The sequence below is a fragment of the Bubalus kerabau genome, chromosome 5 (assembly GCF_029407905.1).
Source record: "Bubalus kerabau isolate K-KA32 ecotype Philippines breed swamp buffalo chromosome 5, PCC_UOA_SB_1v2, whole genome shotgun sequence".
NCBI lineage: Eukaryota > Metazoa > Chordata > Mammalia > Artiodactyla > Bovidae > Bubalus > Bubalus kerabau.
The window spans coordinates 35016042-35030134 of record NC_073628.1 but is presented as its reverse complement, the minus strand read 5'-3'; the positions used below and the strand labels follow the sequence as shown (position 1 = coordinate 35030134).

Genomic DNA, 14093 nt, shown 5'->3' with positions numbered 1-14093 from the left:
ATATATGTGTTTGGCTGGGGTCTTAGTTGCAGAGCTGGCGGGCCCAGTAGCTGTGGCGCGTGGGCTTAGTCGCCCCTGGGTACATGGGGTCTTAGCTCCCCAACCAGGGATGGAACCCACGTCCACTGCATTGCAAGGCAGATTCTTTACCACTTGACCTCCAGGGAAGTCCCATCACAGCACTTTCTGATGATGAAAATCATCCATGTTAATTATTCAAAATCTTAAGACTATAAAATGCATATAAAGAAGCAACTAAAATCCCCTGTAATTCTACCTCCCAGAGATAGCTGCTGTAAACATTTTTGTGAAATTCCTTCCTGTTCAAATTTCCAGCAGCCATAAAGGGCTAAAAAGCACACCAGGCTCTCCCAGAGTTAACAGGAGCAGAGCTGTGAGCTCCTCCAGGAGAGAGAGGCCTTAAGACAGAGCCCAGATCTTTAACCCGAGACCACCCTCAGTGGTCTTTCAGAGTCGTGCCCTCACCCATTCTGAGGGGCATTCTGCACCTCTCACCCTCCATTCTAGGTCAGGCCCCACCGCTGCTTCCCACTGAGCCAGACTGACCTCCCCTTACAAGAAGCTGACTCGGTACAGGGAGAAAAATGAGAGAATCATGACAGGAAACAGTTTTCCAAACCCATTAACTGCCTCTGAAAGTGAAAGTTGCTCAGTCATGTCCGACTCTTTGCAACCCCATGGACTGTACAGTCCGTGGAATTCTCTAGGCTGGAATACTGGAGTGGGTAGCCTTTCCCTACTCCAAGGGATTGTCCCAACCCAGAGATCGAACCAAGGTCTCCTGCATTGCAGGCAGATTCTTTAACGGCTGAACCACCAGGGAACTGCGTCTCCTAGAACCCAAAGGACTGAAACATCTGCAGAGCCTTGCCCCACCACCCCCAGGCCTGAGGTATATGATTGCAACCCATGCTTTTCTTGCCATCATGGAAAGGGCATCCATTCGCCTTCCTCAGACCTCAGCACCAAAGATTCAGCTCTCCCAAAGCCCCTTGGCCCTCCCCCTAAAGTCAGTCTTGAGTCGAGGACTAGGATGATTCACTCAAAAGACCTTCACCAACACCTCCTCTGTGGCAGACTGCGCCCGGGACTGTTATCATTCCATGATCAGTACCAGCCAGCCATGAGGACAGAAACAGCGGGTGGATGGCAGAACCCACGCAGCATCCAAATCTGACCTTGAGCAGAAAATTGCTCAGCGAAGGCCTGCCTGGTCTCACCTACCAAGTCTCACCTGAAACCACAGGAGCTTCAGGAACCCAGGGGCCCATCAGGAAGCCAGGCCCAGCTGAAGGAATCAGGAGAGCCAGGATGGAGCTAAACTTTCAGGCCTTTTGTTTCACCATAGTTAAAACCCTTTGCTCAGGCGCTCAGAGAACAGCTTTACCCCAGTATAAAAAGCTGAGCAGGAAAAGAAGTCCAGTGGGAGACCCAGAGTACATGAGGGAGACATATACAGCTGAACCCACGCTGCAGGCTTGAGCCTGAGTAGAAGCCTAAAATATGGGCACCTGGGTGAAGAACTTTATGCCCATTCACCTGCACGCGTGCTAAGTCACTTCAGTCGTGTCCAACTCTTTGTGATCCCATGGACTGTAGCCTGCCAGGAATTTTTCAGGCAAGAACACTGGAGTGGGTTGCCATGCCCTCCTCCAGGGGATCTTCTCCACCCAGGGATCGAACCTGTGCTTCCTGCATCGGCAGGCAGGTTCTTTACTGCTAGCACCACCTGAGACGCCATCCCCATTCACACGCAAGTCCAGAAAGGCTCTTCAAACCTACCTGTTAGTAGCCAGCTCCCTGCCATCTGCCAGCCACTGCGTAGCAGGTAGGATAGCACACGCCATGGACACTTGCAAACAGATGGTCTGGAAACACTCTGAAGACAGAGACGCAAGGGTCGGCTTGGAAGCAGAGAAATCTAAGTTTAAATTTCGACTCTATCACACTTAGCTGTGTGACCTGGAGCAAGTGACTTCACTTTCTGAGTGTCCTCCAAAAAAGAGCTAATACATGTCTTTTAGACTAGTTGTGAGGGTTAAGGGAAAGAATGTATGAAAAGCACTGGCACCATATCTGAATACCATATTGTGGGTGTTGAAAAATTTTAGGTTATTTCTTTTATCATCAGGACAATGGGAAAGAGAATTAAGATTCACTTGTGATGCTTTAGAAAGACCACACCAGAGCAAAGCTGTGGGTGTTGAGCGCCGCTTGGTGCCAGATGTGAAATCCAGTTGTGAAGGGGCTACGGGAACCCATCGTCTAGCCCCCTTCTGTGGCAGCAGAATCCTGGTCTGAACTCAAAGTCCCCTTTTCCCAGGCTCTGTGGCTTCCTAGGAAGCCCCATCTCTAGTGCTGGTCAGGAGAAACCTGTTTAACCAGTTCTTGGTGGGGCGGGGGGTTGGGAGCGGAGGAGGTTTGAGAAGGTATTCAAGCATCCACTTTTACTCCTTGCCTCTGGGAGTCGCCCAGCTCTAAGACTCTGGATCATCCATCTCAGGTGTGTGTGTGGGTGTGTGTGTGGTGTGGTGTGTGTGTGCACACATGCATGTTCTAAGTCGTGTCCAGCTCTTTGTGGCCCCCTGTGAACTGTACGTAGCCCCCTCTATGTAGATAGAGGATAGGCTCCTCTATCCATGGGATTCTCCAGACAAGAATACTGGAATGGGTTGCCACTTCCTCCTCCAGGGGATCCTGCTGATAACAGGGATTTGAACCCGCGTCTCTTAGGTCTCCTGCATTGGCAGGCAGAATCTTTACCACTAGCGCCACCTGGGCCACCATCATCTGGCTCTTAGTGAGTGAGTATTAGTTCATAGCAACAGGGCACTTCCACACATTGCTCACAGGAATCCTGGAGGGTGGGGAGGGTATCTCCACTCTACAGAATTAGGAAAGGAAGACTCAAGAGAGAGAAGTTGTCTGCCTGCAGTTGAATATCAGCAGGTGGAGTTGTGTCCAAGGAGATGCTGGAGATGTGGAAATGTATCCAAGCAGAAAGAAAAGTGGAACATGCAAAACCATGCCATCAGGTAGAACATGCCAGGCTCCAGCAGTGGCACCATATTATCTCTGTTACTCAGAATCACCCCTTGGTTTTCAGGTATGACAGCTTTGGCCGCCTGACAAATGTGACCTTCCCAACCGGCCAGGTGAGCAGTTTCCGAAGTGATACAGACAGTTCGGTGCACGTCCAGGTGGAGACCTCCAGCAAGGATGACGTCACCATAACCACCAACCTGTCTGCCTCCGGTGCCTTCTATACGCTGCTGCAAGGTAAGCCAGCCAGGGGCCTGGGGGCTTGGAGACCGTGGGGTGGGGAGGCCCCCTTTGAAGAAGGATGACACGAGAATCAAGCTGCTACTGCGGCAGCTGCCCAGAACAGAAAAGCGTGACAAGTGGTTTCTCACTCCATCACCACCTCATTTGCAAAACACACCAGCCTGAGCCCTGTAGTGTCTCTCCCCCAAGCTTCAGAGTAATAGTCATTGTCTCATCCCATTATCAGCAGAACAAAGGGTAGAGAATCCATTAGCTGCTAATCCAGATGACCTCGCTATTCGGCCATTCCAGTGGCTCCCAGATTAAAGACCGACTCTAACTCTGGTGCCTGGCGAGGACAAAGGACAAGAATAATTACACCTAATTATGAAAGGGATTTGGGCCTTGGAGAAGGCCTCCCTGAATCTCGGGTGAGAGTGCCTTGTTCCTCATCTAGGACTCTATGAAGAAGAGACCCTTCTCTGTGTCCATCAAATAAACCCTGATATGAGTTGATCTTGTAGCTTTAGATAAATCACAAAGAAGTAACCTTGCTGTGAATTGTTTGCCACAGTTGTTCTCATGGGGCATGGTGACCCAAAGTGGAGCTTGTCGCTTTGTTGGGCTTGGTAAGCATGAAAGAAAAGAAGGGGTCACTAGGGAAAGTCTTATTTGATGTTTTTCCCTGGCGTACTCCCCAAAGCTTTGACACAAAGCCGTAAAAAGGGTCTTGGTCTGAGAGTCAAAGCCCCGAATTCTAGTCCTGACTGCCACCCCATCACCGTGGCCCTCAAGTTTCTACTCTGGGGAAAGAAGGCAAACGAGAGCCATGGTGGATGGTGCCCTGCAGTTCCAGGGCAGACACGCCGGGCCCTTGCACTCGCTGTGCCAGCTCCGGAGTGGACCGGGTGGAGTCACACTTCTCTGATCCTCAGTTTCTGGGTCTGGAAAATGGGGCTGAATTACAAGTCCTACTTCCTAGGGTTGCTCAGACAGTTTCTTCAGACAACAAACAGAGGGACTGGCATGGGCCAGGCACATAGTACTGCTTGAGAAGTACTTGTTGGATTAATTAATTAACAGGCACTTTGATTTACCGTAAGAGAATAACTGTGTATTTCCACAACCATTTTTAGGCCAACTGTAGTGCTATGCCTTTAACAAAACTCAAAGAACAATATCAGTTTTCAATCAAAGAAAGAGAAATCAAGCCCTGGAATTCCTTCTCCACCAAGCACCTTTAGCAATTGGTTGAGACAGACCCTAGGTATTTATGCACCAACTGGGTTATTTCCGAGAAAAGGTAGCAGTTCCTAGCCAGCCAGGGTTCTGGCTGACCAAGGAAGAGAGGGCAGCTGATAACACACAAACATCTTATCCTTAAAACCTGTTTTCTTTCCCATGATTAAGAATTGCCTCTTTTGCTCCATATGTCTAAGCCAGCTTGCAGCATTTTTCTCAAAAATTAACGCAGGCCTTCTAATATTTAGACAACTTTTAAAAATTCAAAAGTGACGCATCTCCTCAGTTTTAAAATGTACCATCAATTTAATAACAACTTTCCAGGTGGAGGGGGTCGGGAGACGCACTGCTCAAAATCCATACCAGGACTTAAGACACATTCCAATTTCAGAAACATTAAAATGTGAAAAGTCCATCTCGGAATCCAGGAAAACTGATCCTCTTTTTCCTCTTTGGTACCTCTGCCAAGCTCTCTTTCCTCATTTCATACCAGGCTCAGATGCTTGGTTTTGCAGCTGCTTCAGTAGAGTCTTTGTCAAAAAACTCGTTCGGTTTCATCTTATGTCTGAACTATGGGAAGAAATAAGAGACAGCTTCTAATGAGCGGCAGCCTTGGGAAGTCACAGCTCACATTAAACGGGAATCATTTGAGATGGGGCCTCTGCAGATGCTGTTCCATCCGCAGGCACCATTAATGGACATATGTGGATTCAGCAAGGAACAGCTTTAAAAGATAAATTGACACAGGCTTTCACTGTTCAAAGGGAGTAAAATACAGATTGTCAGTGAATAATGCATGGCAAGTTTGAGGCAGATTTTAGAATTCTGCGTGTGTGGGAGAGAGAAGGGGAGAAAGATGGTGGAGGGAGGGAGTGGGAGGGAGAGAGGCCAATCTGATGCCATCCTCACAGGGAAGATTCAGTGAGGGTTCCCTGCAGAAACCACTGTATCCTCATTACTTGACACAGCCCAGGGTATATCTGGTCTGATCCAGCAAATGTTTACTGAGCACATGCAGTAATAACAACGAGAGCTAACGTTTTGAGCACTTATTCTGTGTGAAGTATATTTTTAGTATTTTATATTCATCATCCTTTTTAAATCCTCGCAACAACCCTCTGAGGTATGATTAATATCTCCATTTTTCCAAATGAAGATAATGAGGCATTGAGAGGTTAAGTGGCTTATCCAAAGTCACACAACTAGTAGGTATTTGGACCCAGACAAATAGGCTCTAGGATACATTCTCTTAAGCATGAATCTGCAGGCAAAGTGGGGGGGGGGGGGGCGCTATGGAAGGACCATATTGGTACTACAGTTCACTCTGACAAGTATGTGAAATGGGGCAGAGGAGATGGAGGAAAGATGATGAAAGATAGACGTGACAGTGACCAGCACAGCGCCCGGCACACGCAACTTGTAGTCACTGACATTTACATGACTCACACGAGAGGCTGAGCGCTCTTTTCAGATCTTCATGGTCATCCTCCCACTTAATCCCGAGAGGTAACAGTACAGCTGTTATCCCTAATGTACAGATAAAGAAACAGAGGCCTGAAAGCCTAAGGAATTTGCCCAAGGTCTTGCAGGAAGAGAGCGGCAGAGGGAGGGCTTGAGTCCAGGAGGTCTGGCTCCAAAGTCTGTGCCCTCAGTCTCTGTGCTAGTGCGTTTCACTGTTCACTGGGTCATGACCAACCTAGATAGCACGTTCAAAAGCAGAGACGTTACTTTGCCAACAAAGTCCATCTAGTCAAGGCTATGGTTTTTCCTGTGGTCATGTATGGATGTGAGAGTTGGACTGTGAAGAAAGCTGAGCGCCAAAGAATTGATGCTTTTGAACTGTGGTGTTGGAGAAGACTCTTGAGAGTCCCATGGACTGCAAGGATATCCAACCAGTCCATCCTAAAGGAGACCAGTCCTGGGTGTTCATTGGAAGGACTGATGCTGAAGCTGAAACTCCAGTACTTTGGCCACTCGATGCAAAGAACTGACTCGTTTGAAAAGCCCCTGATGCTGGGAAAGATTGAAGGTGGGAGGAGAAGGGGATGACAAAGGATGAGATGGTTGGATGCCATCACCAACTCAATGGACATGAGTTTGAGTAAACTCCGGGAGTTGGTGATAGACAGGGAGGCCTGGTGTGCTGCAGTCCACGGGGTCGCAAAGAGTTAGACACGACTGAGCGACTGAACTGAACTGAAGTGTTTGAGAGTTCATTCTCTCACAGAGTGGTGAACCTCTGCACCACTAGCTGCAGGACCACCGTTGAGATCTGGAAAGAGGCTAAGGGAGGGGGAGGCTTTCGTTCTAACCAGAGGAACAAGGGAAGCTTCTGGGAAGAGATGACGTTTACACAGAGCCTTGAAGGAAGGGCTTGGGCTCGCATTTATTGAACAGAGGGGGGCAGTGCAGACAGAAGCAGCAGCTGACAAAGGGCAAGAGGAAGGTGACTGCAGTAAAAACTCAGGTTTTTCCATTTTTAGAAAAGAACACAGTGTGCATTTTACAACTGAAATTTACTTTTTCTCCAGAAGGTTCTATTAGCTAAAGATCCTAATCAAAAATCAGGTTTAAAATTTCAAAATTAAGTCTACTTTTAAATCATTGTCATATATATACATATATGTATCATATATGTATATACATGAGAGTGATTTAAAACGTATATATTTGGCATTCTGTCACTGATTTACATATTGGAGCTATTTTTCACCTTATTGTAAAGAGTGTTGTTACCATAGTGGGAAGGCCTTAAAAATGTTCAACCCTTTGCCCTAGGACTCCTACTTTTAGGAGTCAATTTTGATTAAATAACCCAAAGTTAAGACATTGATTTATCCAAAAAGTATATTTTTAATAAATATGTAATCCTATTATATATTATTGTAACATACTATTAAAGAGTATAATTCAGTGGTTTTCAGTATATGTACAAAGTTGTGCAACCATTCAGTTCAGTTCAGTTCAGTCGCTCAGTCGTGTCCGACTCTTTGCGACCCCATGAATCGCAGCACGCCAGGCCTCCCTGTCCATCACCAACTCCCAGGGTTCACTCAGACTCACGTCCATCAAGTCAGTGATGCCATCCAGCCATCTCATCCTCTGTCGTTCCCTTCTCCTGCCCCCAATCCCTCCCAGCATCAGAGTCTTTTCCAATGAGTCAACTCTTCGCATGAGGTGGCCAAAGTACTGGAGTTTCAGCTTCAGCATCATTCCCTCCAAAGAAATACCAGGGCTGATCTCCTTCAGAATGGACTGGTTGGATCTCCTTGCAGTTCAAGGGACTCTCAAGAGTCTTCTCCAATACCACAGTTCAAAAGCATCAATTCTTTGGCGCTCAGCCTTCTTCACAGTCCAACTCTCACATCCATACATGACCACAGGAAAAACCATAGCCTTGACTAGACGGACCTTTGTTGGTAAAGTAATGGTCTCTGCTTTTGAATATGCTATCTAGGTTGGTCATAACTTTCTTTCCAAGGAGTAAGTGTCTTTTAATTTCATGGCTGCAGTTACCATCTGCAGTGATTTTGGAGCCCCAAAAAATAAAGTCTGACACTGTTTCCACTGTTTCCCCATCTATTTCCCATGAAGTGATGGGACCGGATGCCATGATCTTCGTTTTCTGAATGTTGAGCTTTAAGCCAACTTTTTCACTCTCCACTTTCACTTTCATCAAGAGGCTTTTGAGTTCCTCTTCACTTTCTGCCATAAGGGTGGTGTCATCTGCATATCTGAGGTTATTGATATTTCTCCCAGCAATCTTGATTCCAGCTTGTGTTTCTTCCAGTCCAATGTTTCTCATGATGTACTCTGCATATAAGTTAAATAGGCAGGGTGATAATATACAGCCTTGACGTACTCCTTTTCCTATTTGGAACCAGTCTGTTGTTCCATGTCCAGTTCTAACTGTTGCTTCCTGACCTGCATACAGATTTCTCAAGAGGCAGGTCAGGTGGTCTGGTATTCCCATCTCTTTCAGAATTTTCCACAGTTCATTGTGATCCACACAGTCAAAGGCTTTGGCATAGTCAATAAAGCAGAAATAGATGTTTTACCACTATCTAATTTCAGAAAATTTTTTATCACCCCCAAAAGGAAACCCCATAGTCATTACCAGTCATACCCCTTTCTCCTTTTCCCTCACTACTTTTCTCTCTACAAGTTGGCCTTTTGCAGACATTGCATAAATATGGACTGATTCATATAATATCAGGCCTTTTGTGCCTGACTTCTTTCACTTTAGCATAATGATTAACAGATATTTATTTGCAGGGTTGTAATCATGCAAAAGTGGAAATAATCAGAATATCTATATGAAGACCGATCGAATAAGTTCTGTTATTTCCATATAATGGCATAGCATATACGTTCATGAACATATATGAACATATTCAACAATAAAATAACAGCGATCAGTAAGAACTCTATAAGCAGCCATTTTTAACCATAAATGTATTCAGAAATATTGTGAAATCTGGGAACATACCAAAATATTTACAGTAGTTTCCTTTGGAGACTGAGCTCACGGACCTCCATATATTTTTCTCGTGTTCTTCAATGAAAGTGTTTTGTTTCTGTGGTCAGAAACGTAAGCACATTTGAAGACCACACCTCTGCCTCTGCTGTACAGCTCCGTCCCTCCTCAGCCCTCCTAAACAGAGTCTCTCCTCATCTGTCCCTCAGACCAGGTCCGGAACAGCTACTTCATCGGGGCCGACGGCTCCCTGCGGCTGCTGCTGGCCAACGGCATGGAGGTGGCCCTGCAGACGGAGCCCCACCTGCTGGCCGGGACCGTCAACCCCACTGTGGGCAAGAGGAACGTCACGCTGCCCATCGACAACGGCCTCAACCTGGTGGAGTGGCGGCAGCGCAAGGAGCAGGCTCGCGGCCAGGTCACAGTCTTCGGGCGCCGGCTTCGGGTGAGCAAGGCCTCCCAGCAGGGGTGGCAGAGTCCCGGGGGGCCAGGGAGGAGGAGGACTCTGAGGACTGGGCTCTGGTCTGGAAGCTACACTAGGGGAGAAGGCGCTCTAGGAGAGAAGGTGCTTCCGGGCTTCCGTTTCTTCATCCGCAAAAGGGAACATGTTAAGCAAGTGCACGTAATCAGAGTCTCGTGTATTTTCACCTGTGCTAGAGAAACGATCACTGGCTTGATGTTAGTCAGTTCTGAGTTGGGTTTCCAGCTTCTGCTGTTCCCTGAGCACATTTGGGCAAATCCATGACCTCGTAAAGCCTCAATTTCATTATCCATAATAAAATGGGGACAATGAAACCAACTTACAAGTTGCTGTAATGATTAGAAATAGTACATAAAGTGTCTCATATGGAATCCTGATGCTGGGAAAGATTGAGGGCAGGAGGAGAAGGGGATGACAGAGGATGAGATGGCTGGATGGCATCACTGACTTGATGGACATGGGTTTGGCTGGACTCCGGGAGTTGGTGATGGACAGGGAGGCCTGGTGTGCTGCAGTCCATGGGGTCTCAAAGAGTCGGACACAACTGAGCGACTAAACTGAACTGATGGAATCTGGCACATAAAAATAGTCAGTAATACCTTTTCTAGTTGTCATTATTCTTATCACGCATTGCTAACATGCATGAAGATTTAGTTTAGCTCTTTGGACCCTAAGCCACATTCTCCTTCCAGGCGGAGTTATCCTTCCTTAGTGAGCAAAACAACTCCACCGTGGCCGTCACTGCCAGGGGGCTGGCTTCTGGCATCTCAGAGCACTTTTCTGCATGTGGATGCCCAGAACGAGCACTTTCGCTGCCTCACTCACATGTCTTTGTAGTGTGGCCTCTGCCCCAGGGCCAGATTACCAAGCTCCAGTTCCCTCCAGCTTCAGAAAAGGCAGGCAATGGGGAGAGGGAAATGGAGGGCCTAGTCCTGATGTTAAGCACAGCGCCTCGCAGACCACACACAGGTGCTCCATGCAGTCTTGCTGAGCTGCAGGGCACCCCAGGACTGGGCCACATGTTCCTGATTCCTCAAAGCTGCAGAAACATCCTCATGCAACCTGGCCAGGGCTGTCTTGTACTGTACTGCACCCCACCCACCACCGCCCCCACCCAGCCATTTCTTGCAGAGAAAGTTCATTTAAGGCCCTGTTTCATGTAGGAGGTAACCAGGGTCCAGAGAGAGGAGGGAGTTTTCCAGACTCGAATAGCTAGGCAGTAACTGGAAATACACACACTGTCTCATGGTGCCTTTCTCATAGCAGACAAGTATGTGACTGATTCAGTATCACACAACTGGAGCCCAGAAAACAGGGCTTCCTGTGGTCCTCAAGAATTCAACAACTATCTATCTGATGTAGGAAACAGCCTTCCACTGATTCCCCAAGGAAGGTCTAGCTGTCTTTGTTCTTTATGGGACACTGTCTGCAGACTCACCGGGCCCCCTGTGTGAATTCTCCCGGAGTCCTTCACACACATTGGAGGCAATGAGCTACGTAGAAGGCTTGACCCAGGTTTGAGTCCTGCCTGGGGGCCATGTATGTAGCCTTGAGCAGCCCCTCTAAGCTTCAGATTCCTCTGCAGAAACCAGATGATATTTCTGAAGCCCTAGCCCAGCGCTGGAAGACCCCAGGTGCTCAATAAAGAGCTGCCATTAGTGCTGTTAGGATTTCCTCTCGGCCGCATGAACTGGACCAAAAGTTTCCCAGCCAGTAATGGGTCCCTCTCCTAGGCTGAGATGAATGACGCTCCCGTCGCGTGGCCTCCACCTCCAAGTCCTCCCAAAATAAATGGCCACCCACAGTGGCGGCACGTGGAATGAGAATGTTAGCTGGGTGCACCTCCCTGTAATGCAGTTCATTTTTTATACAACTGGGAACTTTTTTAATAAAGAAAGATGTAAAATCTCATTGCCGCCACTGCCGAGCACAGGAAGCGTTAGGCAGTCCCTCAGTGAGCTGCTTAATTCAATTTTATTAATTTTGCTGCAGAGCTGTAGCTTCTCTTCACTGGGGGCCCTCCACGGGGAGAGGGGGACAACTGGCTGGGTGGTAGCACCTTGTGGGGGAGTCACAAGGGACCTTCCCAAAGATGCTTTGTAGGACCCCCATCATCGTTGGTGGTATAGAAGCTGCTTCTCCCTCTGCCCTCTCTGCAAAGAACACAGCTTCAGCGTCCAACACCTCTGATTTTTCATGGGAATTGCCTGCCATACTGTTTTTGCTTCTGCAATTGTGTTTGATTACCCCTGGGAAAGCAACCTTATTATAACCAGGCCATTCACAGCTAAAGTCGTCTCAGCACCATCATTATAAATCCTGATTTTCAAGGCTTTAGAATTTGTTTGGGGAGAAGGGTGAGACACACACGTCTCTACTTCCTCTGAGAATTACCACGATCATTTGCTGTCATTTAATGGCTCCAGTTTCCTCTGTCCATAGAACTTTTCAGGCAAGAATACTGGAGTGGGTTGCCATGTCCTACTCCAGAGGAATCTTCCTGACCCAGGGATCGAACTCACATCTCCCACATTGGCAGGAGGATCCTTACCACTGTGCCACCTGCCAGGAGCAAATGTTCCAAAACCTAGGACGGTGTTCCCCAGGCAACCCACAGCCAGAGAAGGCATCCCAGACTCATACACACACACTGCCTCCCAGGGCCTCCAGAAAGAAGAAGATGCCTTGAGATGACCAGGAGGCCCTGATTGTGGTGGCAGAGGGCAGGAGAGACCCAGAGGGGATGGGGAGTCCAAGGCCACAAAGGACCACAGATCATATGCTGGCATGTTGCAGTGGTGAGAGTCGAATCCAGGCCCAGTCACTCACCAGTCACGGGGTCTGGAGCCCTGTCATTCATTGACTGTGGTCTCCCCAGTGTCAATCACAAGAGCAGCGCCGGGCACATAAAATATGGGGTCAGGCACTGACTTACTGGGCCCACATGGCCGCTCCCTTTCCAGGAGGGAGTTAAGAAGGATCTGCCTTTGTCTCCTCATCAGGAGAATCGCACTAGGAAATTACGTGCATCGTATGTGCTACTCTTTACCCAGACTCTGTATTGTCTTTACCCTCCCAAGTGCCCTGTGCAGCTGGCATGACTATTCCCATTTTACAGATGAGGAAACTTGACAGAATTGACAAGTGACAGAGCCACAGGCCAAACCCTTGTCTGCTGCCACCCAAGACCTGTGCCGCCTCCTCTGCTCAGGGGCGTCTCAGACCGAGTTCTCGATGTCTAGACTGACTCTCTGTGTCTGCCTACCCCTTCTCCAGGTTCACAACCGGAACCTCCTGTCCCTGGACTTTGACCGCGTGACACGCACGGAGAAGATCTATGACGATCACCGCAAGTTCACCCTCCGCATCCTGTATGACCAGACGGGGCGGCCCAGCCTCTGGTCACCCAGCAGCAGGCTGAACGGCGTCAACGTGACCTACTCCCCGGGGGGCCACATCGCTGGTGTCCAGAGGGGCATCATGTCTGAGAGGATGGAATATGACCAGGCGGGCCGCATCACATCCAGGATCTTTGCTGACGGGAAGACATGGAGCTACACCTACTTAGAGAAGGCAGGTGTCTGTCTCCTTCCATCACTGGCCTTGCCATATAGAAGATCTTCGTTCTGCTCAACCTAAGCCCAGGCCCAGCCTGCTGACCTCGATGGGATAGATCTGACCCATGTGGTCTCCAAAAGGAAATGTTCAGGAAAATCTGGTCAGGGGCTTCCTGGGTGGAGTCTGGATGGATTATGGTGAGGGTATGACAAATGGAAGCTTCTGGGTGGGAGAATGTAAAAGTCCCACTTGATAGATGGGAGCTAGGCCCAAACACTATCTGGACTTATGGAGCAGGATTTGGAGTCTGCTCCCAGGTCTAGGGTACCTGGTGTGACCTGGTCACAGAGAACAAGATGGAAGCCAGGGGATCAGTATTAAGCAAGAGGTGCTTAATCCTGCATGTCACATGCTAAGAGTGGCGTTAGGAAGTCTTTCTGCTTCAAATCAGGCTTCATTTCATCCTGTTGTTCAATATCTCAGTCGTGTCTGACTTTTTGTGACTCTATGGACTGCAACACGCCACGTCCTTCACCTTCCCTGTCCTTGACCATCTCCCAGAGTTTGCTCATACTCGTGTCCATTGAGTCGATGATGCCATCCAACCATCTCATCCTCTGTTGTCCCCTTCTCCTCCTGCCTTCAATCTTTCCCAGCATCAGAGTCTTTTCTCATGAGTAGGCTGTTTGCATCAGTTTGCCAAAGTATTGGAGTTTCAGCTTCAGCATCAGTCCTTCCAATGAATATTCAGGGTTGAGTTTAAAATTTGACTGGTTGGATCTCCTTGCAGTCCAAGGGACTCTCAAGAGTCTTCTCCAACACCACAGTTCAGAAGCATCAATTCTTCAGCACTCAGCCTTCTTTATGGTCCAACTCGCACATCCATACATGACTACTGGAAAAACTATAGCTTTGACTATACAGATCTTTGTTGGCAAAGTAATTAATGTCTCTCTCTGCTTTTTAATATGCTGTCTAGGTTTGTCATAGCTTTTCTTCCAAGGAGCAAGCATCTTTTAATTTCATGGCTGCAGTCACCATCTGCAGTGA

General features: G+C 48.1%; 1 protein-coding gene across 1 annotated transcript in view; it reads left to right on the top strand.

Moving 5' to 3' along the window:
- TENM4 (teneurin transmembrane protein 4) overlaps positions 1–14093 on the top strand; it is a 440205-nt gene that overhangs the window by 410745 nt on the left and 15367 nt on the right. Inside the window, exons 24-26 of the mRNA XM_055581442.1 lie at positions 3128–3300; positions 9214–9449; positions 12762–13058. Coding sequence (XP_055437417.1) covers positions 3128–3300; positions 9214–9449; positions 12762–13058 — 706 coding nt within the window. The remainder of the gene's footprint in view (positions 1–3127; positions 3301–9213; positions 9450–12761; positions 13059–14093) is intronic.